A 26,595-nucleotide genomic window follows, 5' to 3' on the forward strand; every position below is an offset into this window, starting at 1 on the left:
AGAAAGAAGTCGAAATGTGGAGGAAATAGTCAAAATTTCGTGAAAAATTTCCACATTTTGAGAAAAAAGTCAAAATGTCGAGATTAAAAAGGAAAGGAATAAGGGAAAAAAAAGGAAAAAAAAGGTCAAACATTTTTTTAAAAGCTCCAGGAGCCACTAGGGCGGCGCTAAAGAGCCGCATGCGGCTCTAGAGACCCCTGCTCTATTCTTACTCGTCAGAAGTTGGGATGGACATGTTTTTGATGGCGTTGAGGATTTTTCTCGGCCGTTCCTGCAGCCACGGCACGGCCAGGTCTCCCCACAGACGGGAGCTCCCGTGCAGCCACCGTGTCTGGACCGTTTCCCAACACATAACCGTACCCTCATTTCCTCTTAAGGTACACAAAGTCAGAGAAACTGGAGCTGCCCGCTACTGGAAATAAGCTTTCCCCCTCCTCCGAATCTCGTACATGCCTCATTTAGTCATCAGAAGTGGCGAGAATGCCGATTTCCTCGTCATGCAGTTTAGCTTTGGTTTCATATTTTAGTGAAATGGTTTAAGATGCAAACTGAGCAGAGTAAAATCACAGCTGTATATCACTTTTCTTTATCTTCTCAGTCAAGTATTTGTCATTTTATTTAGAAATAAAGACCACCGTGCTCAGCGTTTAGTACACTTATACCAGTAGCATACCTGGGCTTATTACGTTAGAATTAGAACATATTAGGTTAAAACATTAAGCTTATTTAAGCTCTTTGAACTGTCATTCAAAGAGCGGGCTTCTTTTCCCTCAGGATGTTCCTGTGTGTCAACGGACTACCAACCGTTTACACGTAGCAAAAACGGTGGCCTTTTCATGCGTTTTGGTCGTTCGTTTACAAGAAAACGAAGCTCAAAGTCACCAAAAACCATCATTTCTGAAAACTCCGGCCAAAGTGGAGATTTTGCTTGTAAACAGAGAGAAACGGACATTTAGGCTTCAGAACGTCACATTATGAGACAGAAACGTCACCAGCATCATGTGTGCGACCTGTGTTTACAATTTGTTTGGCCACCGTCAATATTTTCTTGTATTTTACCAGTTTTATATTCTAAAGTCACACTTAAAAGTAACTCCACTTCTCTGTCACTCCAAACGAAAGACTGTCGTTCCGTCTCTTGGAAGTAACTGGCAGTCCGGGCTGATTTATGGTTCCGCCAACGTCTTTTTCCAGATTCTGATTGGCTAGCACAGCGGTCGGCAACCCAAAATGTTGAAAGAGCCATATTGGACCAAAAACACAAAAAACAAATATGTCTGGAGCCGCAAAAAATGAAAAGTCTTGTATAAGCCTTAGAATGAAGGCAAATGGCGAAAGCCAAAATGTTGAGGAAAAAAGTTAAAATGTCGAGGAAATAGTTAAAATGTCGAGGAAATAGTAAAAATGTCGAGGAAATAGTCAAAATGTCGAGGAAAATAGTCAAAATGTCGAGGAAAATAGTTAAAATGTCGAGGAAATAGTAAAAATGTCGAGGAAAAAAGCCAAAATGTCGAGGAAATAGTCAAAATGTCGAGGAAATAGTCAAAATGTCGAGGAAAAAAGCCAAAATGTCGAGGAAAATAGTCAAAATGTCGAGGAAAATAGTCAAAATGTCGAGGAAAATAGTCAAAATGTCGAGGAAAATAGTCAAAATGTTGAGGAAATAGTCAAAATGTTGAGGAAATAGTCAAAATGTCGAGGAAAAACGCCAAAATGTCGAGGAAAAACGCCAAAATGTCGAGGAAAAAAGCCAAAATGTCAAGGAAAAACGCCAAAATGTTGAGGAAAAAAGCCAAAATGTTGAGGAAAATAGTCAAAATGTCGAGGAAATAGTCAAAATGTCGAGTAAAAAAGCCAAAATGTCGAGGAAAATAGTCAAAATGTTGAGGAAATAGTCAAAATGTTGAGGAAATAGTCAAAATGTCGAGGAAAAACGCCAAAATGTCGAGGAAAAACGCCAAAATGTCGAGGAAAAAAGCCAAAATGTCAAGGAAAAACGCCAAAATGTTGAGGAAAAAAGCCAAAATGTTGAGGAAAATAGTCAAAATGTCGAGGAAATAGTCAAAATGTTGAGGAGAAAAGCCAAAATGTCGAGGAATATAGTCAAAATGTCAAGGAAATAGACGAAATGTCGAGATTAAAATGGAAAGGAAAAAAGAAAAAAGAAGAAAAAAAGGTCAAACATTTTTGAAAAAGCTCCAGGAGCCACTAGGGCGGCGCTAAAGAGCCGCGGGTTGCTGACCCCTGGGCTAGCATGACTTTATCTTCTCGTTACACTGCCCCCTGCAGGTTTGGATGCTCATAGCACCTTAACAGCGTATTTATGCGGGTAAATTGCGGTATTTTCCAAAACGTAGAGGGGGAAATTGTTGTAAATACCCGGCTATGTGTAAACGTGGCCTCAATGTGAAAGAAATGACCTGAGAAAAAGAAACAGACACTGACCTGCAGGATGCTCTTCGGGAGGTTCCTGAGGTTCTCCTGGACGTTGATGGAGTACGGGGGAGAGCTCAAACACCGGCGAGCAGTCGTTAACGTCCAGTAAAAGGATGTTGACGGTGGCGCGGTCCACGCGGGGGCTGCTGCCGCGGTCGGCCGCCTGCACCACCAGCGAGTAGGACGAACACGTCTCGCGGTCCAGCTGCTTGGCCACGGAAATCACCCCGGTCACCGAATCGATCCGGAAATCAGCGTTGGTGTTTCCCCCGGACACCGAGAAACGTATCTGGCCGTTGATGCCGTCATCGGCGTCGCTAGCAAAGACCTGGATGACGTCGGTGCCGGTCAACACGTTCTCCTCGATCTCAATGTCGTAGATATTCTGAGAGAAACTGGGCGTGTTGTCGTTGACGTCCAACACCATCATGATCACATCCATGGACGAGGAAAAGAGCGGGCTTGCCTTTATCTGTAGCCACAACCGTGAGCGTGTAGTTGGAAAGTTCCTCCCTGTCGAGTTCCCCGACCAAACGGACGTCTCCGTCGATCGTGCCGATGTTGAATTTATTCCCAAAGGGTCCGCGGAGAGAATACTCCACGTAGCTGTTGGGACCGCTGTCGGCGTCCGCGGCTTTGGCCGTGAACACCACCGTGTCCACGGGCGTGTTCTCCTGGATGTAGGCCTTCTTCTGGGAGGTGAAGGTGGGCGCGCAGTCGTTGACGTCCAGCAGGATGACGGAGACCTGGGCCGTGCTGGTGAAGCGCGCCGCGGGCGGCGGCGCCAGGTCGTTGACCGTCACCACCAGGTTGTAGAAGGACTGGGTCTCCCGGTCCAGGGCCTTCTGCGTCTGCAGGAGCCCGTCCCTGGTGATGGTGAAGTGGGGACTGCGGATCCCCGGAGGCGATCGTGTAGAACAGCTGGGCGTTCGGGCCTGAAAACATCCCAACATGCGGGGAAAAGGATGCTGAGATGAGTGCAATGTTTGGTACATTTGATTTATGGAGGGGGTTTAAATGTTTCATGTTTGAGATGACTACAGAAAGAACACATTTTTTTTCTCTTTTTTTTCTTCTTTTTTTTCCTTTTTTCCCTTTTTTTCTCTCTTTTTTTCCCCTTTTTTCCTTTTTTTCCTTTTTTCTCTTTTTTTCCTCTTTTTTTCCTTTTTTTCCTCAGTTTTTCTCTTTTTTTCTTCTTTTTTTCCTTTTTTTTCTTTTTTTTCCTTTTTTTTCCTTTTTTTTCAAGAACTAATATCAAAAAGAGATGCACATCAATTAAGGCTAGATAAATTTGGATTTAGCATTTGCATTTGATTTATGGAGGGGTTTAAATGTTTCATGTTTGAGATGACTACAGCAATAACTAATATATATTTTTCTCTTTTTTTCTCTTTTTTTTCTTTTTTTCTCTCTTTTCTTTCCTTTTTTTCTCTTTTTTTTTCTTCTTTTTTTCCTTTTTTCCCTTTTTTTCTCTCTTTTTTCCCCCTTTTTTTCCTTTTTTTCCTTTTTTCTCTTTTTTTTCCTCTTTTTTCCTTTTTTTCTCAGTTTTTTCTCTTTTTTTCTTCTTTTTTCCCTTTTTTCCCTTTTTTTTCTTTTTTTTCCTTTTTTTCCTTTTTTTTCTCTCTTTTTTTCCCTTTTTTCTCTTTTTTCAAGAACTAATATTAAAAAGAGATGCACATCAATCAAGGTAAAGAAATTTTGAATAGTTGTGATAACGACCTAAAAATGTGCAGTTCTATCTTCAAGTTTAAGGAAATAGTTTAGGGAAAAATAATGCTGAGATGAGTGCAATATTTGGTACATTTGATTTATGGAGGGGGTTTAAATATTTCATGTTGAGATGACTACAGCAAGAACTAATATTTTTTTTTCTCTTTTTTTCTCTCTTTTTTCCCTTTTTTCCTTTTTTTCCCTTTTTTCTTTTTTTCCTTTTTTCTTTTTTTTCCTTTTTTTCCTCTCTTTTTTCCTTTTTTTTCTCTCTTTTTTCCCTTTTTTTCCTCTTTTTTTTTCAAGAACTAATATCAAAAAGAGATGTACATCAATTAAGGCTAGAGAAATTTGGAATAGTTGCGATAACAACCTAAAAATGTGCAGTTCTATCTTCAAGTTTAAGGAAAATGTTTAAAGAAAATACTGTAAATAAATATAAAACACTATAATTATAAAGTATCAAAGTATGAAAAACATTCTAGAATGTGAAACGTAAATTTTATATTTTGTCTTACTTATTTTTGTCTTCTTTATGCATTGCCACTTGCTACAAATGTACAAATGTTTGTGGTTTTTGTGCTCCATACCATGTGATCATGGCCGTGAGTTAAAATAAATGATTGATTGATTGATCAAAATAGCAAGTAGAGGAAAGAACAACAAAAATGCAGACTTGATAAGATTTTCTAAATAGTCATGGACAAAAGATAAGGAAATTATTTCTATGTGTCACTAATCTGACCTGAGGTGAGGAAAAAAACCAAACAAAGAGCAGATACCCAGAAGAAAGCGTGGTGTCACGGGGGTCAGGTGTGCCCTGAATTAGACACTTATATGCATTATCAATATCCTTTTCACAAATTGTGCAACATTTGGCTTCTCCCTTTGTCCTCCAAGAAGACAATCCATTCATGTATCATGACAGATTGCTATCGAGAGAGAAACACCACCGCAAAAACCGCTTCCTAAGCTGATAGCGCAGTTTTGGAAAATCCCCCACAAACACATTTATTTAAATGACATAACTGCACTGAGTAAACCAGTGGTTCCCAACCTTTTCTCCTTGTTTCCCCCTACTTGTGTCTAAGACCAGCCAGGCCCCCGACCGAACGTACTAGCACCAAAATAGTCTCTTTAAAGGAGCATGAGGCTCCTTTTAAGAAATGAGACTCTCTAGCGCCACCTTTCACCACGACGGCCGTTGGGGGTACTGCAGCCAACAGCGAAGCCGGCACGGGAGAACGGGGGAGAACGTGCATGCAGCGTCATGTGACGTCACATCCACAGGACAGCGTGGGAATTCGGGACCGAATTGCAGCACATTTTGCAGCACACAGCCTGTTCAAGGCAAAGGAGAGATACGACTAGAGGAATCATTCTTTTTGGTTGGAACCGTTCATCTGACATTATTACTAGAAAACTTAAAACTTATACAAATGTTTATCATAAATCCTGCCTCAATCTCCTTTAAATGAAAAATGAACATTAATTATGTTTTTTTGATACATTTCTCTTTGGTTTACTCTGTATAAATATGACTTTGTTTTTCTCCAATGTCACCAATGTATAAAATACGCACAAAAGAACGTACAGTAAAAGGACATAAAAATATTTCTGAAAAATGTCTCTTTTAATATGAGACCAACATTTTTTAACATTTTTCCTTTAACAACCTGTCGGAGTAGATTAAATGTTGAGTAATGATATAATAATAAGGGAATGGAATCATTTCCTGTGTTTGTCACTAGGAATGGGCGATATTTTACCGTTCACGATAAACCGTCAAAAAATTCCCCACAGTAAGAATTTGTATCTCGCTGGTAAAAATGATAAATTCCTGTTGATGATGTTTTTGTGTAAAACTGATTTATGGTTCTGTGTTAAATCCACGCACAATGTACGTGAAGGAAGGAAGGAAGGAAGGAAGGAAGGAAGGAAGGAAGGAAGGAAGGAAGGAAGGAAGGAAGGAAGGAAGGAAGGAAGGAAGGAAGGAAGGAAGGAAGCAAGAAGGAAGGAAGGAAGGAAGGAAGGAAGGAAGGAAGGAAGGAAGGAAGGAAGGAAGGATGGAAGGAAGGAGAAGGAAGGAAGGAAGGAAGGAAGGAAGGAAGGTAGGAAGGATGGAAGGAAGGAAGGAAGGAAGAAGGAAGGAAGGAAGGAAGAAGGAAGGAAGGAAGGAAATGAGCCAGAAAGAAAGAAAGAAAGAAAGATAAGAAAGAAAGAAAGAAAGAAAGAAAGAAAGAAAGAAAGAAAAGAAAGAAAGAAAGAAAGAAAGAAAGAAAGAAAGAAAGAAAGAAAGAAGAAGAAGAAAGAAAGAAGTTTTTGTGTAACAAACATGGCGGATCTGAGTCATTCCAGTTTTGCAGGTGGACTTATTTAATTGGTTTTTATTAATTCAATTTAATTGGTGTAGTTTAGTAGTATTTAGTATCTTTTAGAGCAGTGTTTTTTGATAGATTTATAGTTACAAAAGTGGAGTTGAATTGGTATTTTTTTTATCGTCATTTTTACCGTTATCGGGATAAATGCCAGAAATTATCGTGATACATTTTTTTGTGTATACCGCCCATCCCTATTTGTCACCAATGTATAAAAAACAAAAAAATATTCAAGACATTCATAAATTATTCCTAAAAATGTCTTATGAATGACTCATTCTGCAAATATAATTTTTACAACTGCATAATTTCAAAGCAGACAAAGTTTCGCGCCCCCCCCAGAGATCTCTGGCCCGGACCCCCAGGGGGGCCCGGACCCCAGGTTGGGAGACCCTGGAGTAAACTATCTAACCTTGAAATGCGTCCTAATCCACAGAGCTTTGCCTGGAGCTGGGGGGGGGGATGTTGAGGGGCAAAACGATCTTAAACCGAGCGTCTGTAATTCAGCTCAGCGGGTATTCATGTGGAAACCACCGCCACCTTCCCACACTCCAGCGTGTATTTACAGTACACAACTCCCAATCCAAGCTGGACTGCTGCTTCTGTCCAAGTTTCCAAGTTTAGGCTACGCTTTCGCCGAGACAAAGTCTCCGGGGTCAGGGGGTCAGATCTTGGGAAGCGCCAACAATGGCAGCATTTTATTGTGACAGTGAAAAACATCCAGTTTGTATCGGCGGGGGCCAGGGGGGAAAATCCTGTTTCATAGTGGGGGGGGACAATAAACAGTAACATTTTAGAGAATAAATCCAGGGGGGGACAAGGAATAAAAGTTTTAGCCTTCCTTTAATACAGCATTTTAACATTTTCATCTCTATCTCGCAAACAGGCAGAAGAGCTTTCTTAGAGCAATACAAAACAATGGTATTAGGTGGAAGGTGGTAATAATACTGCACATCTGACATAATACACTGCAAAAACCCAAAGTCTTAACAAGAATATCTGTCCTATTTCTAGTTAAAATGTCTCATTTTTAGTTAAAAAAAATCCCATTACACTTAAAACAAGACTCATCACTGGAAAAAAACAACAATTTTCAGCTGTTTCAAGTAGATTTTCACATAAAATAAGTAGAAAAATCTGCCAATGGAACAAGATTTTTTTGCTTGTAATGAGAAGATAAATCTTGTTCCACTGGCAGATTTTTCTACTTATTTCAAGTGAAAATTTACTTGAAACAGGTGAAAATTGTTGTTTTTTTCCAGTGATGAGTCCTGTTTTAAGGGTAATGAGATTTTACTGTTTATTATTATTTTCGATTTCAGTTTTGGCCACAAATTTTCATTTTGGTGCATCACTACTAAATACTACTGCATTGTTCCAAAATTATTAATTCTGTCTCAAATTATTCTAGGGGGGGACAGCTTTACCCCGGGATTTTCGCCCCTGGCGGGGGCGACGGACGCGGCCAGATTAAGAGGACGGAGGAGAAAGAAGCCAGACCCCGGGTTGGAGAACGAGCAGCGTATTTCCCAGGAATGTAGGTCACGATAACCACATTAGGTTTGGGTGAAGCGGTAATTACAGCAGGGGGAGAGCAGCGGCGACTGTTCAAATACCACACGGTGCTTTCACAATCACGCAAATCCACCAACTGAAACGCAAGAAATAACTCAAGCCGTTTAATAACACGGCCCAGGATGCAGCATTTGATTAAGTCTTCCAAGCACAACTTTAAGAAAGGGAGGGATAAAATATAGGTTTGGGAGCTTCTGTGTAACCAACTGTCCAAACAAAGTGACAGGCCAGCATTATATTAATCCTCTCACACTTCATTTATGAAATAAAACGTACATTGCTGCTTTAAGCGTACATTGTGAGCTGTTTTTGTAATAAACTGAATCCCTGGGACACCTCCAAGATTTAGTTGGTATGGTTGATAAATCAAAAACTTTTAAAAATACTTCACTGGTGACATTTATCTTCCAAGAATGCCATATATTGTTGAATATAGCAGCGTTAAACCAGCTCTTACCAGACGTAAATCTCTTTAGGAAGTCATTTCAAACACTGTACGGAGTAAAAACCGGCACCACATATGCTTTGCATCAGATTTTTGTTCAACAAGTGGCGTTTAATGGTTGTCATATCAATTCACTGGACATTTTAGTAAGTGATATCTGCACAAAAGTGCAGTGGATTAATAAGGATATCAGCTGCTTTTGTCAGCGTCTGATTGGCCGGTTCCCTGGAAGATGAAGTGACATCATCCGTCTGGTTGCTCGGCTGAGACCGCGTGAAATTCATTTTACTGGTCAAATACACAGACCCTAAAAGTTATATGCAGATGCAATTCAATCTTCATATTCTTAGGCCCAATCCCAATACTCCCCCTGCTTTTCTTCACTACCCCTAAAAAAGAAGGGACAGATTTTAGGGCACTTGAAATCTTCCCAGGGGCCTGTCCACTATGGGGCTCAGGTAGGGTTGCCACCCGTCCCGTAAAATACGGAATTGTCCTTTATTTGAGAAAAAAATGTTGCGTCCCGTATTGAACTAATATGGGACGCGATTTGTCCCGTATTTTCATTAACTTTTACACCATATTCTAGTTGAATTATTGAAATAAATTAACTTTTACACCATATTCTAGTTGAATTATTGAAATAAATTAACCTTTACACCATATTCTAGTTGAATTATTGAAATAAGTTAACTTTACACCATATTCTAGTTAAATTATTGAAATAAATTAACTTTTACACCATATTGTAGTTGAATTATTGAAATAAATTAACTTTTACACCATATTCTAGTTGAATTATTGAAATAAATTAACTTTTACACCATATTCTAGTTGAATTATTGAAATAAATTAACTTTTACACCATATTCTAGTTGAATTATTGAAATAAATTAACTTTTACACCATATTCTTCACCTATGTATGTATATTATACATCTGGGCTGATGTGGACATACGTAGCATAGGAGGCTATTTCAGTTGCTAGTATGGTTGGCTGTCTCTACAGTCATGAAAGTTCAATGCTATTAAAGCATTTTAAACTTTAAATCAAAGCATTTTGTTTTTTCATATAAAATAAACACATTTTTATTCAGTTTAGAAGTTTTGGGGCTTTTTTTTTTTTGGCTCCTGCGCTGCTGAAATCAGGGCGTCCCTTATTTCTATTTCTGAAAGGTGGCAACCCTAGGCTCAGGAGATATGAAGATATCCGGCACTTCATACATTTTGATGACAAGAGGAGACCACTATCAGTTCTATTTTATTGTACTTTGGTCAACGCATCATTTTATTTTTAGTTATCTATTGTCGGATGTATTTGTGTGTTCCAAAGTGAGAAATAAACATGTTTCAAAAGTTACTTTTATGAACGTTTGGTCCAAATCACAACTAAAATAGTTATTTGAAGAAAAATATTGTTATTATATGCCTTCATTTATCTTTAAATCATACTTGGATAAACGGGTCATTTTTGATCCATCTGTGTAAACCTGATATAGTAATACAAAAATGAAGTATATTCAAAAAATAAGGCTGGAAACATATAAATAATGATGCATGGTACTCAAAAACAAGATATCTAAAGAATATGTGGATTATTGGATACTAAAATACATTGATCTAAAAAGATACAGGAAAGAATCCTATCTCAAAAAAATTGAATATTCTGGGAATCTTAATCTTAAACTGTAAGCCATAATCAGCAATATTAAAATAATAAAAGGCTTGCAATATTTCAGTTGATTTGTAATGAATCCAGAATGTATGACATTTTTTTTTTTTTTAATTGCATTACAGAAAATAAAGAACTTTTTCACAATATTCTAATTTTCTGAGACAGTCCTGTAATGAAATATGTTAGACATAAACATAGACGGCGGTTACTTTATTTTATTTTATTTTTGTATTTACTTAGTTGTTGTTTTTTAAATTTTAAACTTATGTTATTTGTGAATTTATTTCTTGGAAAAATGGGCAGATTAGATAAGATTTTTCTTCTTTCTGCTCCCTTTTCATTCACAATTTATTTAACATTTGAGTTTGTATTTGTAAGTTGAATTGTTTGTTTTATTTTTTGAATGAAATAAAGAATAAAATGAAATGAAATGTAATGCAGAAGTCAATTTTCGGTGAGATTTAGGGACTAAATTGTGGAATGATTTTTCCCACCTGGTAAAGACTCTCCCTCTTTGAAATGTTACAAAAGACGTTTGAAGGAACTTGACTGCTGTTTTGTAACTGTTTTCCCAATGTATTATTGTACATGTATCCATGTTCTTTTTCTTTTTTTGTGTTTCACTCATAGTGACATGTACCGTCTTATTTTCTGAGTCAATATAAGTAATATAAGTTGTAAAAACAATATCCCATGCACACTCACACACACTTATTTTTTTGTCTTTGTTCTTTATTATTATCTATATATTGCATTATTAGTTTGTCATCACTTTTGTGTAGTTATACTTTTTGTTTTTGTATGTTAATCTTGTGTTCTTTATAACACATGCAATTTTAATATCTTTGGTGGAGGCTTCAAATAAGCCCATTGGGTTTTTTGCCTCTTCCTGCACCTATAGTATTTATATTTGATATTTCCTGTATATTTTTAAAACTGTGCAAAACAATAAACTAAACTAAACTAAACTAATGTGACCAGTTTTTCCTGTATTTACATCCATACGTACCGTCATCAGCGTCGCTGGCTCCGACCGTGATGATGCTGGAGCCGGCCGGCAGACTCTCAGACACAGACGTGCTGTAGACGGTGGTGTTGAAGACGGGCGGGTTGTCGTTGACGTCCAGCACGTTGAAGTAGACCCTGACCGTGCTGGCCTGGCCGCCGCCGTCCTGCGCCCGCGCCGTGAGGATGTAGTACTGCTGCGTCTCGTAGTCCAGCGCCCGCGTCACGTTGAAAACCCCCGTCACCGGGTTCAGCAGGAACGTCCCGTCCTCGTCGTCCTCCTCCAGCGAGTACGTGACCTCTCCGTTCACCCCCGAGTCCGAGTCGCCGGCCAGGATCGCAGCCACGATGGAGCCTGAGGGTTAAAAAATGTACCACTTTTACACTTTTGCAGTATAAAACGAGTGCAGGGGCGGCTATAAGCAGTACTGGAGTTGAGGGGGGATGTGGGGGGATGGCATCCCCCCTGAAATAAAAACGGTCCAAATCATCCCCCCTGTAAAACTGCCATCCCTCCTTTCCATCCCTTATGTCATTTCATCAATGAATGTGGTTTTACTGCTATTTCAACATTTAGAGTCATCACCAGAAAAATAACTTATTTGACAATTTTCACCTGTTTTAAGTAAATTTTCACTTGAAATAAGTAGAAAAATCTGCCAGTGGGACAAGATTTATCTTCTCATTACAAGCAAAAAAATCTTGTTCCACTGGCAGATTTTTCTACTTATTTTAAGTGAAAATCTACTTGAAACAGGTGAAAATTGTTGTTTTTTTTCCCAGTGATGAGTCTTGTTTTAAGTATATCCACTGGGCTTACATCAAATACATCAAAACACAACAATAAAAAACAGTTTTCTGAACTTATCAATATGACTCTGTCCTTCACAGGATAAGTAACATGGATCACTGCAAAAACTCAAAATCTTAACAAGAATATTTGTCTTATTTCTAGTTAAAATGTCTCATTTTAGTAAAAAAATCTCATTACACTTAAAACAAGACTCATCACTGGAAAAAACAACAATTTTCACCTGTTTCAAGTAAATTTTCATTTGAAATAAGGAGAAAAATCTGCCAGTGGGACAAGATTCTTTTGCTTGTAATGAGAAGATAAATCTTTTTCTACTTATTTCAAGTGAAAATTTACTTGAAACAGGTGAAAATTGTTGTTTTTTCCAGTGATGAGTCTTGTTTTAAGTGTAATGAGATTTTTAGATTCTTACTAGAAATAAGAGAAATATTCTTGTTAAGATTTTGAGTTTTTGCAGTGATCCATTTTACTTATCCTGTGAAGGACAGAGTCATATTGATAAGTTCAGAAAACTGTTGTTTATTGTTGTGTTTTGATGTATTTGATGTAAGCCCAGTGGATATTTAAAGCTTACAGAAGGCTGCATTTAACTGCTGCTATGTCATTCCTGCAGTATTTCTGCAGGTGTTTTGGTCACTGCTATTATTTGTAATATATTATATTATTTGTAATCAGCACAAATTATCTGTCCCCATATGATAAAATCCACCATCCCCCCTGATTTTCTTTTACAACTGCAGTACTGGCTATAAGAGCAGTTTATTAATACCAGTAACCCAGTGGTTGCTCAGCCGGCTACTAAGAAAACTCATTTTTCTCATTTGGAATGTTTTATTTTCAAAAAACAAAAAAACAAAAAAATCCACCGGTATTAAACCGATGACTTAAACACAAGTTTTTAATGCTGCAACTGAGCAGGCAGCTCATTATTAAGTGTTTTATTAGTACTTTGCGTGATTCTATCTTGATTGCATCCTCGCTGGACGCCCCGGTGCGCGGGATGACAAAACTGTGCCAAACGGTTTTCAGGACGGCCGTAAATCCTGCTTATTGCTGATAGATTTCCACATAAATCAAATATCAGCCATGGCCCTTTTGCCCCTACTAAACTCCTTGATTTTCCCTTTGAGGACAATGCAGAGCTTCTGGGAAAAGCTACAGCTCTCTTATAAAAATGTATTAAAACAAATATAAAAAGAGATCTGCCCCTGGAGCTGTCTGGGTTTGGTCTGAGAGCTTTAGCAGGAGAATAACACGGCTGTTCCACGCGTCCATGCGTGTTTACACTGGAACCGGACGCTCTGGTTAGTGACCTCACCTGGTGCCATATATACACATATATATATATATATATATATATATATATATACATATATATACACATATATATATATATACACTAGGAATGGGCGATATTTTACCGTTCACGATAAACCGTCAAAAAAATTCCCCACGGTAAGAATTTGTATCTCACGGTAAAAACAATAAATTCCCGTTGATGAAGTTTTTGTGTAAAACTGATTTATGGAAGGAAGGAAGGAAGGAAGGAAGGAAGGAAGGAAGGAAGGAAGGAAGGAAGGAAGGAAGGAAAGAAGGGAGGAAGTAAGGAAGAAAGGAAGGAAGGAAGGAAGGGAGAGAAGAAGGAAGGAAGGAAGGAAGGAAGGAAGGAAGGGAGAGAAGAAGGAAGGAAGGGAGAGAGGAAGGAAGGAAGGAAGGAAGGAAGAAAGGAAGGAAGGAAGGAAGGAAGGGAGAGAAGAAGGAAGGAAGGGAGAGAGGAAGGAAGGAAGGAAGGAAGGAAGGAAGAAAGGAAGGAAGGAAGGAAGGAAGGGAGAGAAGAAAGGAAGGAAGGAAGGAAGGAAGGAAGGAAGGAAGGAAGGAAGGAAGGAAGGAAGGAAGGAAGGAAGGAAGGAAGGAAGGAAGGGAGGGAGGGAGGAAGTAAGGAAGAAAGGAAGAAAGGAAGGAAGGAAGGAAGGAAGGAAGGAAGGAAGGAAGGAAGGAAAGAAGGGAGGAAGGAAGGAAGGAAGGAAGGAAGGAAGGAAGGAAGGAAGGAAGGAAGGGAGAAAAGAAGGGAGGAAGGAAGGAAGGAAGGAAGGAAGGAAGGAAGGAAGGAAGGAAGGAAGGAAAGAAGGGAGGAAGGAAGGAAGGAAGGAAGGAAGGAAGGAAGGAAGGAAGGAAGGAAGGAAGGAAGGAAGGAAGGAAGGAAGGAAGGAAGGAAGGAAGGAAGGGAGAGAAGAAGGAAGGAAGGAAGGAAGGAAGGAAGGAAGGAAGGGAGAAAAGACAGAAGGGAGGGAGGAAGGAAGGAGGAAAGAAAGAAAGAAAGAAAGAAAGAAAGAAAGAAAGAAAGAAAGAAAGAAGGAAAGAAGGAAAGAAGGAAAGAAAGAAAGAAAGAAAGAAAGATAAATTCCCGTTGATGATGTTTTTGTGTATCAAACATGGCGGATCTGAGAGCGAGATAGATTTAAAAGATAGTTAAAAAGGTGGAGTGGAATTGGTATTTTTTTTATCATAATTTTTATCGTTATCGGGATAAATGCCAGAAATGATCGTGATACATTCTTTTGTCGATACCGCCCATCCCTACCGGTCAGTGACCTCACCTGGTGCCATGTCTTCGGGGATGTCGAAGGAATACGTTGCCCGGGAGAACTTGGGTGTGTGGTCGTTCACGTCTTTGACCGTGATGTTCAGCCTCATGTCGGACGACTGTTTTCCGTCGTCCGCTCGCACCAGGAGGGAATATTTGGACCGGCGCTCCCGGTCCAGCTTCTTGGTCGCGATCAGGTCTCCGGACTCGGGGTCGATACGGAAGCTGTCGTCCGCCCCGCTGATGATGGTGTACGTCACCAGAGCGTTGGGGCCCTGGCGTGAAAGAAAACAGAAAACCAAGCGTAAGTCAGAGATCTATGATTGTAGGATGAGGTAAATAATCAAGCTTTTAGTTATTAGGGCCTGAGCACTGACAGTGCGAAGGCCCTATTGTATCTGTAGGAATTTCTTTAGTTTTTCTCGTTATTTTTATTTTTCTGCCGAAATGACTTCTTGCCCCCCTAAACGTGCCCCAATACTAGGGGTGTAACAATATATCGTGCCACAAAATTTCGCGATACAAAAACGTCCCGATACGTGTCGCGGAGGTGACAAACTGTATCGCGATATTGGGTTATTAATGTTAATATATTGTGTTGACTAGTAACGCACATCCGACCGCGCCTCGACCCGCGGACCAAAATCTTCCTCCGCTCAGAAGAAACTAGTCCCGTTTTGGTCCCGATCATGGGACTCTTGCAGGTTTTGAGCTCTGAACTTTTACTTATGTAAGGCTGGTGTAGAGTTAAGCCTTACCTTATTAAATTAAACCTTTTTGGGGTGGTGAGTAGGATAAACACGGGGAAACTTCTGCTGAGTTCCAGTGTACTTTAATGTCCCTCAACAGTGTAGGATTTTAGAACATCAACACAGCACCTAGTGCCGTACTGTGGCGTATCACTCCGCCCAATCTAAAACAGACTAATCACTACAGATAAACTGACTACTGTCATTATAGTCCCTGATTTACATCAGAATATAAAGAATATATTTATAAAATAATGAACCCTGAATTACCAAAATAACCTTAACAAAAATAAATCTCCTCTTACACTTATAAGGTGATGAATCAATCTTTTTTATGATGTAAAATTGTATGTATTTATTTACTTTTATTTATTTAATTTTAGTTGTTAAATTTCTGGAAAAGAAAAAAGTCAAATCATACATGAGAGAAACTATTCAGTTTGTGGCTAAATATTTGTACTTGTATGAAACTGAAGATGCTTAATGCAAACCTGACATTTACTTTTAGTTCAGTTTGTGGAAAATGGTTGTCCTGGCTTTCTCTTTAAAACTTAAACAGTTATAAAGCATTACAAACTGGAACAATAGTGCAAACGTACAGCATTGTTTTGTATTTTGTGTCTTACAAATAAAAGACAATTTTTTTCCAGTCATATGTTCCTCATTCAAGGTTGTTAAAAAAATACTGCTATAATAATGTATCGTTATCGTGACCTCAATATCGTGTATCGTACCGTATCGTGAGATTAATGTATCGTTACACCCCTACCCAAAAGTCACCAAATTTTGCACGCGAGCCAGGCCTGGCAAAAAATGTTGATATTTAATGCTTGGACATCCTCGCCAGGAAAGATTGGCTTGAATCTTTTCCATTTGTGAGTAATCTTTTTCCCCCTGAGGAATGATGGAGTCCACATTTTTTGGAAAAGGTCTAAAAATCCTTCTCAGACTGATGCAACGCTTCAAGGTCATTGCTGATGTCTTTCCTCCTTGGCACTGCGTTAACACACGAGTGAATCCTCCGGAGCAACAAATGGATAAAACGTATGTTTGATAGAGGAACTCACTGCTGGTCAATAAATCAAGTGTGTTTGATTAGCAGGATCTGGCTTTTATTTATCTTTGTAACGTATATGGAAGCAGCTTCAGGATATTTCACTTCTGCACACACTGTTTCTGCATTTTCATTTGTTTTTTGTGAAATAAATAATAGGCCGGGGTGGTATGTCATGTGCTTTTGTTCAGCTGAGGCCGTAATTACCTAATTTTAAGTCCTGGTAGGAACCAGATGATTGTTGTTATGTCCTGATAAGTAAAACCTTGGAATTAAAAAGGTTTACTTTCTTTTTTCACATGACTGTACTGTAGATCCGCTAGATACAGAGAGGAAGAGCACCGGGAAAATGCAAACATCAAAGAAACTATCAGGCAGCAAATCAGATTGTTCGCCAGAGGTTGGCGTGTCTCGTCTGCAGATCAAGCTACCTACTCGTTCAGAATGAAAGAAAGAAACCTTTCACAGGTTTTTTTTTTCTTTCCAGAGACGGTTAATTAAAAAAAGAACAAGAAAAAAAACAAGGAAGGGATAAAGAGTGGAGTATGTAACGAGATGATAAGCTGCTAACAGGAAGCTGCTGGGCTTCACCTCCAGTGTAGCAGCGTGTTCGTTTGTGATATTTATGAAGAAATAAGAGCATTTTCTTAAAGCACTGGGGTTATTTTGACAGTTTAAACTAAAACTCTGCCAAAAACTCTGGAGAAAAAGAAAGTAGATCTTGAAAAAAAAGAGAAAAAAAGGGAAAAAAAGGAAAAAAAAGAGAAAAAAAAGAAAAAAAGGGAAAAAAAGAGGAAAAAACCTTTCACAGGTTTTTTTTCCAGAGACGGTTAATTAAAAAATAAATTATTAGTTATTAGTTCTTGAAAAAAAAGAGAAAAAAAGAGAGAAAAATGGGAAAAAAAAGAAGAAAAAAAAGAGAAAAAAGGAAGAAAAAAAGAAAAAAAGAGAAAAAAAGAAAAAACCTTTCACAGGTTTTTTTTTTCCAGAGACGGTTAATTAAAAAAAAAATATTAGTTATTAGTTCTTGAAAAAAAAGAGAAAAAAAGAGAGAAAAAAAGGGAAAAAAGGAAAAAAAAGAAGAAAAAAAAGAAAAAAAGGGAAAAAAAAAAGAAAAAAAGAAAAAACCTTTCACAGGTTTTTTTTTTTTCCAGAGACGGTTAATTAAAAAAAATATTAGTTATTAGTTCTTTTAAAAAAAAGAGAAAAAAGGGAAAAAAGGGAAAAAAAGAAGAAAAAAAAGAGAAAAAAGAAAAAAAGAGAAAAAAAGAAAAAACCTTTCACAGGTTTTTTTTTTTTCCAGAGACGGTTAATTAAAAAAAGAACAAGAAAAAAAACAAGGAAGGGATAAAGAGTGGAGTATGTAACGAGATGATAAGCTGCTAACAGGAAGCTGCTGGGCTTCACCTCCAGTGTAGCAGCGTGTTCGTTTGTGATATTTATGAAGAAATAAGAGCATTTTCTTAAAGCACTGGGGTTATTTTGACAGTTTAAACTAAAACCCTGCCAAAAACTCTGGAGAAAAAGAAAGTAGATCATTAAAAAACAACTGTTATTTATTAAAAACAAAAAAAAACACTGACTGAAACCAATAATCTCTCATGCAAAAGTGTGCATGACAAAACAGTTCTTGGTTCACAAAGTTTTTCTTGAACAAAGTTCAACTCAGAAGAAGTTTATGGCCGTTCCGTCACCCACTTCCCCGCCGCCGCCGATCAAGCCAAACCCGTTTTAAACAGATTAAATGACATGAGAAAAAAGTAAGAAGCATAAGCTGAATGGCGATATTCCACCGAGACCTGTTTGCTGAAGGTCTTTGAACTTTTGGCCGCTCCAGTTTTCCTCTAGCAAACCCAACTAATGGATCCCCAGTTACCCCGGACACGTAGCAGCGCCGCGGCGCATGTGGCGGCTGCAGCGAGAGGCTTTGGAATAAGAGAGGAGCACTAAACGTGATATGACAAGTGAATGAGCCTGACGACAGGCCCTTGACGTTTATATTTGTGCCGGGGACAAAGACAGATCAGACAACTGTCTCCGTGTGTCTTCTGCCAAAAGAAAAAAAAAAAGGCAAAGCAACTTCAAAAAGCTACTGACATTCGCTGGATCCGGTTACGGTTAAGCTAAAAGAAACTCTTTCAGCTTGGCCTGATGTGTGTGAGTACGAGCTGCTTTTTGATCCCACCAGAACAACAGAAGGTCTGATAAAGACTCGCTCCATTAAGCTTTTTATGTTATGTTATTTCGGCTTGTACACACTTTTTTGCAGAACAAGATGAAAAGGTAAAAAAAAAAACATTTCTTTTGCCGAAAAGGTGTAGCTGAAGCCGTAGCTTATAGTGCCTACACTTTTTTCTTATGATCAGCTTAAATATGAGACATTAACTTTACTCCGTGGAAACAAACAATACATAAAGAAGACAAAATATAAAATTGACGTTTCACATTCTAGAATGTTTTAGATAGTATACTTTATAATTATAGGGGCAAATCCACAAAAGAATTGCGCGGCTTTTGCGGCCGCTAAACCGGTGCAAATGAGACAAAAAGAGAGCGTCTAATTCACAAAGCACCCGCAAAGGGCGAATTGCACCACAAACTGCGCTGCCAAGCGAATAGCGTCATGGTGCGCCTGTGCCATATGCATGCATGTAAATTAGGTAATATTCATACATTCAGCGCAAAATTGCCCCCTTTCTATGCAAATAAACCTCATTGAAAAAACCGTCTAATTCACAAAGGCCAGCGCTATTTGCCACACGCAAAAATATTGGAGCAAATACCGTGTTTCAGAAGCGTATATTAACTGCGCGCAAACTCACTCCTCAAGGCTGATTTATGGTTCCGCGTTACACCAACGCAGATATTACGCCGTAGGGTATGCGGAGACACGCACCGTACGGTGCACGTCGCCTACGCCGTACCCTACGGCGTAGGCGACGCGTCGATTTAACGCAGAACCATAATTCAGGCTTCACTCCCCCTCTGTCTCTGTTTCTCTCTCTCTCTTCAATATCATTCAAGCCTGTGTGATACTGAATGATATTAAGGGTGAAATCTACATTCAGACATGACTGTAGACAGTCAGATCAAGTGGGGTTGTGGACTTATCTCGGATTTAAAAATAAAAATATCAGGACGGAGCTCAGGATTCATCCATACAGTAAAGGGGCTGCTTTATTACAAACATTTCCACCATATAAACATATACATCTAGAATGTGTGTGTTTAACAGCTGACCTGTAGGTGTGTGTAGCAAAACACAGAACATGAATTACCGTCAGAAAATTGCACTCAACTCCAAAACTTTATGGGCGTGTTTGCGCCGGTATATCATTAGAGCTAAATCTTTTGTGAATAGGACCTTAAAGCGGGGCAAATTGCGGGCGCAAATGCGGTGCAATTCACAGCGCTGTTTGCGGGCGCAATGTATTCTTTGTGGATTTGGCCCATAGTGTTTTATATTTATTTACAGTATTTTCTTTAAACATTTCCTTAAACTTGAAGATATAACTACACATTTTTAGGTCGTTATCACAACTATTCCAAATTTCTCTAGCCTTAATTGATGTACATCTCTTTTTAATATTAGTTCTTGCTGTCGTCATCTCAAACATGAGTTTCCCCCTCAGGTCATAGCGGGTTTCTTTTATCTGGAACAGGTCCTGAATGTAGTTTGGAAGCAGTTTCTGCTGGGCATTATTTTAATAATCATGCATTTGCTTCTTTTATGCATAGTACTTCCACAATAATCAGAAGTTTCTATAGTCTCACATAAACCTTCAAATGTCCTGAATATCTACAATAACTGAATCCCGACACTTCCAAGTTTTGTGAAATCCGACTCGGCTCTTGTTGACAGACGCTGGCAAACATTATCTTTTAACATCTTGGTCTCACATTCACCAAGGAGCACATGACATTAAGCAAATAAATTTTAGCTGTTAAAAAAGCTTAACGTTTGATCAAATGTCACGCAAGTGCAGTGGTCAACATTTGCAGTGGATCAAAAACATGTCATTAAAGCCGTCCCAAGACAAGCTCGGATATTGTTCAAAACTCTCAGATAACACGGAAATGTGTTTCTGATCCACTTTAAACGTTGACTGCTGTATTTTATATCATTTCGACTGTCTCCAAAAGTGGTAAAAGCTACATAAAAGAGGAGATAAAATGGGACGAGAGGAGCTTGAAAGCATATATTTGGGTGTCAAATCAAAAGCTCTGAGTGTGAAAACATGTTGCTTCAGATTTTTTAGCATGCCATGTTGACTTGAACGTAAAATGACCCAGATTATACGTTAACGCCTCTGCCGTCCCCTCAAACCCTGTGTTTCAAAGACACATCATTCGGGAATATACCGCATAAGCATTGTAGTTGGTCTTAAAGTCAGCGGAGGGCGTGTTGTGTCTCGAGCCCACAGGGATCAGATCTTACCAGAAGTGCTTCCTCAGCGAAGCGCTGATGGATAACTAAGGTTACGAGTTTGGTCCAAGGCTTTGAGATGACGTGGAAATCGCATGTCTGATGATTTAAGGACACGCCGCGCTATTGCCACACAAATAAGATCGGTGTCAATGACTACGTTTACATGCAGTCAAAATTCGGGTTATTGCTAATATTCCGGTTACTGAAACATTCGGAATATTCTGTTTACATGGTAATTAATCATTTGAGATATCTGGATCAAACCAGCGACGCGCGGAGAACATCATGACGCAATTACCGTCATTTCTGCTTCTTCTTCCTGTATCCAAATTCAAAACAAATGCTGCTTCACGCAACTTTTCGCTCACCTTTTTTTAAATCTCGCTATCCCGGTACTTTCTACCGTCTACAAATGCAGAAATGTTCATATCCTTCATTACATTTATGAAGTGATTAGTCTCCTCCTGGTCTTGTGTTTCTCCGTGTTTATAAGAACTTCCTGGACTCAAAAGACCCGGATTCCTTGTGAACAGAGCATGTGCAGAAAACAAATTCATGTTCCGTTTGTTGGGGATATTCCGTTTGGCTTTTACATGACCGAATATTCGGGTTTTAAAAGGAGTAACCCAGGGCTCACATTCGGGTTTTTAAAAACCCGAATGTGGCAGGGTGGAGGAGCTGCAGCCACTCAGGCTGACGGGACACAGGTGTGGCCCGTCAGCCTCTCCACCCTGCCAGCCTTATAAGGGAGTTTTTTTTTAGTGCAGAACCCTTTTATTTCGCCAGAAGCAAACACCCACACGTGCACAAGCACAGCATCACTCCCCCGCTTCAGCTTCAGTCTGACCCTTATAAGGCTGCAGGGTGGAGAGGCTGACGGGCCACACCTGTGTCCCGTCAGCCTGAGTGGCAGCTCCTCCACCCTGCCACACCGAATATGAGCAAATTCGGGTTATTCAAAGGAGTTATTGGTGTTTACATGGCCGTGCAAATTCGGGTTATTGCCAATATTCAGGGTTTTAAAAGGGTTATTGATGCATGTAAACACAGTCAATATGAGAAGCGTTTAAAAGCGAACCTCTCTTCTCTTCTACAACCCCCTGACTTCTTGCCAGCTCGTCTTCCGTGCATGAACTGGCTCAGCCGCAGTCCAGCGGTCAAAGACTTGACCATAGAATAAAAACCAATGGGCGTGACCCCCTGGTTTCTGAGAAAGCGGTTCCGAAGCCTCTTTTTCTTCGTACTGGCCATGTTGCTCGGGGACACGCCCACCATATGTCAATCAAACCGAGTTTCCTGCTCATTTCCAAGGCGACGCTCGGTGCAATAAAACGTAGTTTTCGTTCGTGTTTAAGGAGTCTCTTATTAACGTCTCCATTCACCCGACGGTTCAGTATACAACATGCTTGCTGTTGTTTGAAGGCGGATAATTCTGACATTCATTTTTGAAAATGGTTTTAAGCGGACAGGCGTCTAATCTATATTACATGCTGGCTGAAATGAACTGAAACTTTTCATAGGGGCAGTCTGTTAAAGCCATGCACGGCGCTGGCATCCTGCCGGCGGAGCACTGAGCAGAAAACGATAAAAACTTGTGTGCATGTGGAGTAGATGATTTAGCATGTTACCCAATTAGTCTTAAAACAGTTTGGCTTGATTCAACAGAAGATAAAGTTCTGCCTTTTGCTTGAAAAATAAAAAAAGAAACATTTTCCGCTCTCCTGTCTTTCTTTTTTACAGTCTTACAGTCGGGCTGAGCATTTAGACGTTTGCCAAAACCTTCAGAGTCCATATCGTCAGGCTGAGTTCATGACTAGGTCTTATCTCTTTCTCGTGCACTTCTTTTTTTCGATTTTTGTCAAACACCAGATAAAGTGCCTGCCTTTTTTGACTCTCATTGGATTACCAGAGACCCCGTCTGAGCTCCAGGTCCCGGCAGAGAAAATGAAGAAGAAAAGAAACAGGCAGACGGACGAGGAGGACAGAATGAGGTTCTGCTCATCTAAGGACCTGCTGTCGTCAATCAGCGGGTCCAGATCTGGCAATCCCATTAGCCACCTGCACTGCGGTCCGGAAACCCAACACCCATGGTTTCCCAATTAATTTTCTGATAGGGTTCAAAGGCAGAGCGATGGAGGTGGGAGAGTCTGAGCAGGGGGTCTGTCCTCGGCCGACGTCCAACACACACACAGACCTGCGCCGGTCGTGAACGCTGGCGAGCACCTTGCGCGCCCGTAAAGCTGCTGTCTCGTTTTTAAGAGCATTTAATTTCACTGAATATTCCCATCTCGAGACCTTGAATGCACAAAAAACGCACCGCGACACTCGGCGGCCTCTCGACCCCGGACTCAAGAGGTCGACGACTTTTACGGCTCTCCAAAGGCAACGGGAGGGTGTTGGAGTTGGGTGGGCGTCTGACCAATTAAGCCGTGGGGTTTCAGGGAGACTGGCTGCAGGAGGAAACTCATTTAGCAGACGACTTTTTACTTTTACTCTTTACATTGTCACGCAATTATCTGTACTTTTTACTCCTAACATTTTAAAAACAGCCTCGTTACTCTATTTCCTTTCAGCCTTTAAAAAGAAACTATCCAGTTAAATTGCTCCATCCGGATAGAGTGAATTTGGTTGTGGTTGTTTCAGATGTTCTTGTCCAGTTTTGTTCTTACATCCGTTCCCTCAGATTCCTGCAACTAAACTTGGATGTACATTCCAATAAAGGTTAGGATAAATGATAACATGCCTCTGAAGTTTGACTTTTTGCACCATTACAATACTTATAGGCAACTAGTCATCATATCTCCTGCTCTCTGAAACACATGTTAACCCTAGTACTGTCTTTGGGTCAAAATGACCTAATTCTCCTGTCCTTCCTTCCTTCCTTCCTTCCTTCCTTCCTTCCTTCCTTCCTTCCTTCCTTCCTTCCTTCCTTCCTTCCTTCCTTCCTTCCTTCCTTCCTTCCTTCCTTCCTTCCTTCCTTCCTTGCTTCCTTCCTTCCTTCCTTCCTTCCTTCCTTCCTCCCTTCCTTCCTTCCTTCCTTCCTTCTTTTCTCCCTTCCTTCCTTCCTTCCTTCTTTCCTTGTTTTCTTCCTTCCTTCCTTCCTTCCTTCCTTCCTTCCTTCTTTTAATTCTTCCTTCCTTCCTTCTTTTTTCCCTTCCTACCTTCTTCCCTTCCTCTTTTCTCCATTTCTTCCTTCCTTCCTTCCTTCTTTCCTTGTTTTCTTTCTTCCTTCCTTCCTTTTTTCCTTCCTTCCTTCCTTATTTCCTTATTTTCTTCCTTCCTTCCTTCCTTATTTCCTTATTTTCTTCCTTCCTTCATTCCTTCTTTTAATTCTTCCTTCCTTCCTTCTTTTTTCCCTTCCTCCCTTCTTCCCTTCCTCTTTTCTTCCTTCCTTCCTTCCTTCCTTCCTTCCTTCCTTCCTTCCTTCCTTCCTTCCTTCCTTCCTTCCTTCCTTCCTTCCTTCCTTCCTTCCTTCCTTCCTCCCTTCCTCCCTTCTTCTCTTCCTCCTTCCTTGACCCAAAGACAGCACAAGTGTTAATGCTCAATAGTACACATATATGGTGCTTTAATATATTTACATTATACTAAGATGCATTCATTTTCAATGGCTTTTGTCCTTAATGGCTTTTTTCCCCCTTACATTACTTTTACTTTTGAAACCAGTACTTTTATACTTTTACTTGAGTAAAAAACTTGAGTTGATACTTCAACTTCTACAGGAGTATTTTTAAACTCTAGTATCTATACTTCTACCTGAGTAATGAATGTGAATACTTTTGACACCTCTTGCGAGCACTCTCGCGCGCCCGTAAAGCTGCCGTCTCGTTTTTTAGAGCATTTAATTTCATTCCCATCTCGAGACCTCGAATGCACAAAAAACGCACCGCGACACTCGGCGGCCTCTCGACCCCGGACTCAAGAGGTCGACGACTTTTACGGCTCTCGAAAGGCAACGGGAGGGTGTTGGAGTTGGGTGGGCGGCCGACCAATTAAGCCGTGGGGTTTCAGGGAGACTGGCTGCAGGAGGAAACTCATTTAGCAGACGACTGGTTTTTGAGAGCAAACAATTCCTACGAGGAGAGAGATGTAGCGGAGGCGAGAGCGCCAGCGGGCAGCTCGCTTCCTGTTCCTCTCTGCACACACACTCCTGCAGAACGAGGGAGGACAGCTCGGAGACAAAACCCTCTGATTTGGAGATCGGTGCGTGGGTCCGTCTCGCTGCTGCAGGAGGCGTCTAGCAACATCCTTGTATGGGGTTCACTGGCCTCCAGAACATGTTACCGTTCATTTTGAGGCTAAAAATGATAGAAAAAACTTGAGCTACAGACGCTGTCCGAGTGGAAGGTTTACCATTTTCAAAGTTTTAGCTGTCGGTCGTTCTGAAGGTTTCCAACTGGCAGAAAGGACTAGAAAAGGCTACGTAACAGCCAATCACATTTCAGAAGCTAATAATAACAATCATGAAAGACTGCTGTTGAGCAACCTTTGTAGGTCCTTCATTAAGGCACTTAGAAACACTTAACCCGATTTGAAACTAATTTGCCCGTGCTTATTTGTTGGAAACTGCAGAGTCTTTCTATTTACAAAAAAACAGAACAGTCTCCCAACAACGCTGGTCAAAAGAATTCTGATCAACTTATCCATTTAAGTCTACCCGCCAATCAAATGTGTGGGGTGTGCCTGTAGCTTGTGATGTCATAATTCAAAATTCACCAAACCAAGTATTGGCAATAATTATTAGGCACCTTTTCTTTGAATGTAATTTTTCCCAGATTTTTTGGAAAAAAATTGAAGCTTACATCACATCACATTCCAACATACCAATTAATTTGAATGCCAAAGATATACTGTTATACTATAACAATAAAGATAGGAAAATGCAACACTTAATTAATCTGATTATTCTAATTGCAAAATTCCACATACATGAAACCAAATTTTCCAAAGGTCGACCTTTCTTTCCTGTTTTTGAAATTGATTTCAAGAACTACCTTGAATGTATTAAAAGAATTGATAATAAAAAATGTATACACACTGTTAACATAATTGAATAAATATTTGGAGAAATATAATATATGTCCTGCCATTTTCTTTCTTTTTATTTAATTTCATTTATTTTATTATATTTATGTTACTTATGTAATGACTTATGCACTTCATCCACTTTATGTCTCATACTGTATTTGTTTATTTAATTCCTTGATGCCTGACTGTTTTGTATTGTCCACGGTCAATGTTCTGACTGTGATTGGAACTGTTAAATAAAGTTTGAAAAAAAAAAAAAAAAAAGTATTGGCAATAATTACCTAATTCTTTGGAAGTGCATATTTTGTGAACCTTTGTCTGTAAGGAGAGTGCCAACTTGCACACATCAATATTTCATGAACTTATTGGGATAAATTCTCAAATTTGGCACATGAATATGTATGAATAAACACTGTTTCCTTCATAATCTCTTACAAAGATGCTCCATTTTCAACGAAGATCCAGATCTGAAAGCTCGGAGACACCTCTGATTGCAGATCGGTGCGTGGGTCTGTCTCGCTGCTGCAGGAGGCGTCTAGCAACATCCTTGTATGGGGTTCACTGGCCTCCAGAACATGTTACCGCTCATTTTGAGGCTAAAAAAGCTCTTTTTTGTTGAAATTCTTTTTTTTTTCCGTTTAAAGTGTGACATATTTTCCACATCACGTCAGCATTTTAATAAAACATTCCTAACAGCACAAAAAGGCAGCGCATTTCTT

At 39.6% G+C, this 26,595-nt stretch overlaps 1 protein-coding gene across 1 annotated transcript in view; it reads right to left on the minus strand.

Moving 5' to 3' along the window:
• fat4 (FAT atypical cadherin 4) overlaps nucleotides 1-26,595 on the minus strand; it is a 157,810-nt gene that overhangs the window by 47,802 nt on the left and 83,413 nt on the right. Inside the window, 6 exon segments of the mRNA XM_061726489.1 lie at nucleotides 2,421-2,502; nucleotides 2,504-2,887; nucleotides 2,889-3,320; nucleotides 3,322-3,371; nucleotides 11,226-11,576; nucleotides 14,633-14,894. Of these exon segments, the coding sequence (XP_061582473.1) occupies nucleotides 2,421-2,502; nucleotides 2,504-2,887; nucleotides 2,889-3,320; nucleotides 3,322-3,371; nucleotides 11,226-11,576; nucleotides 14,633-14,894 (1,561 nt within the window).

The sequence above is a fragment of the Cololabis saira genome, chromosome 7 (genome assembly GCF_033807715.1).
Source record: "Cololabis saira isolate AMF1-May2022 chromosome 7, fColSai1.1, whole genome shotgun sequence".
Taxonomy (NCBI): Eukaryota; Metazoa; Chordata; class Actinopteri; order Beloniformes; family Belonidae; genus Cololabis; species Cololabis saira.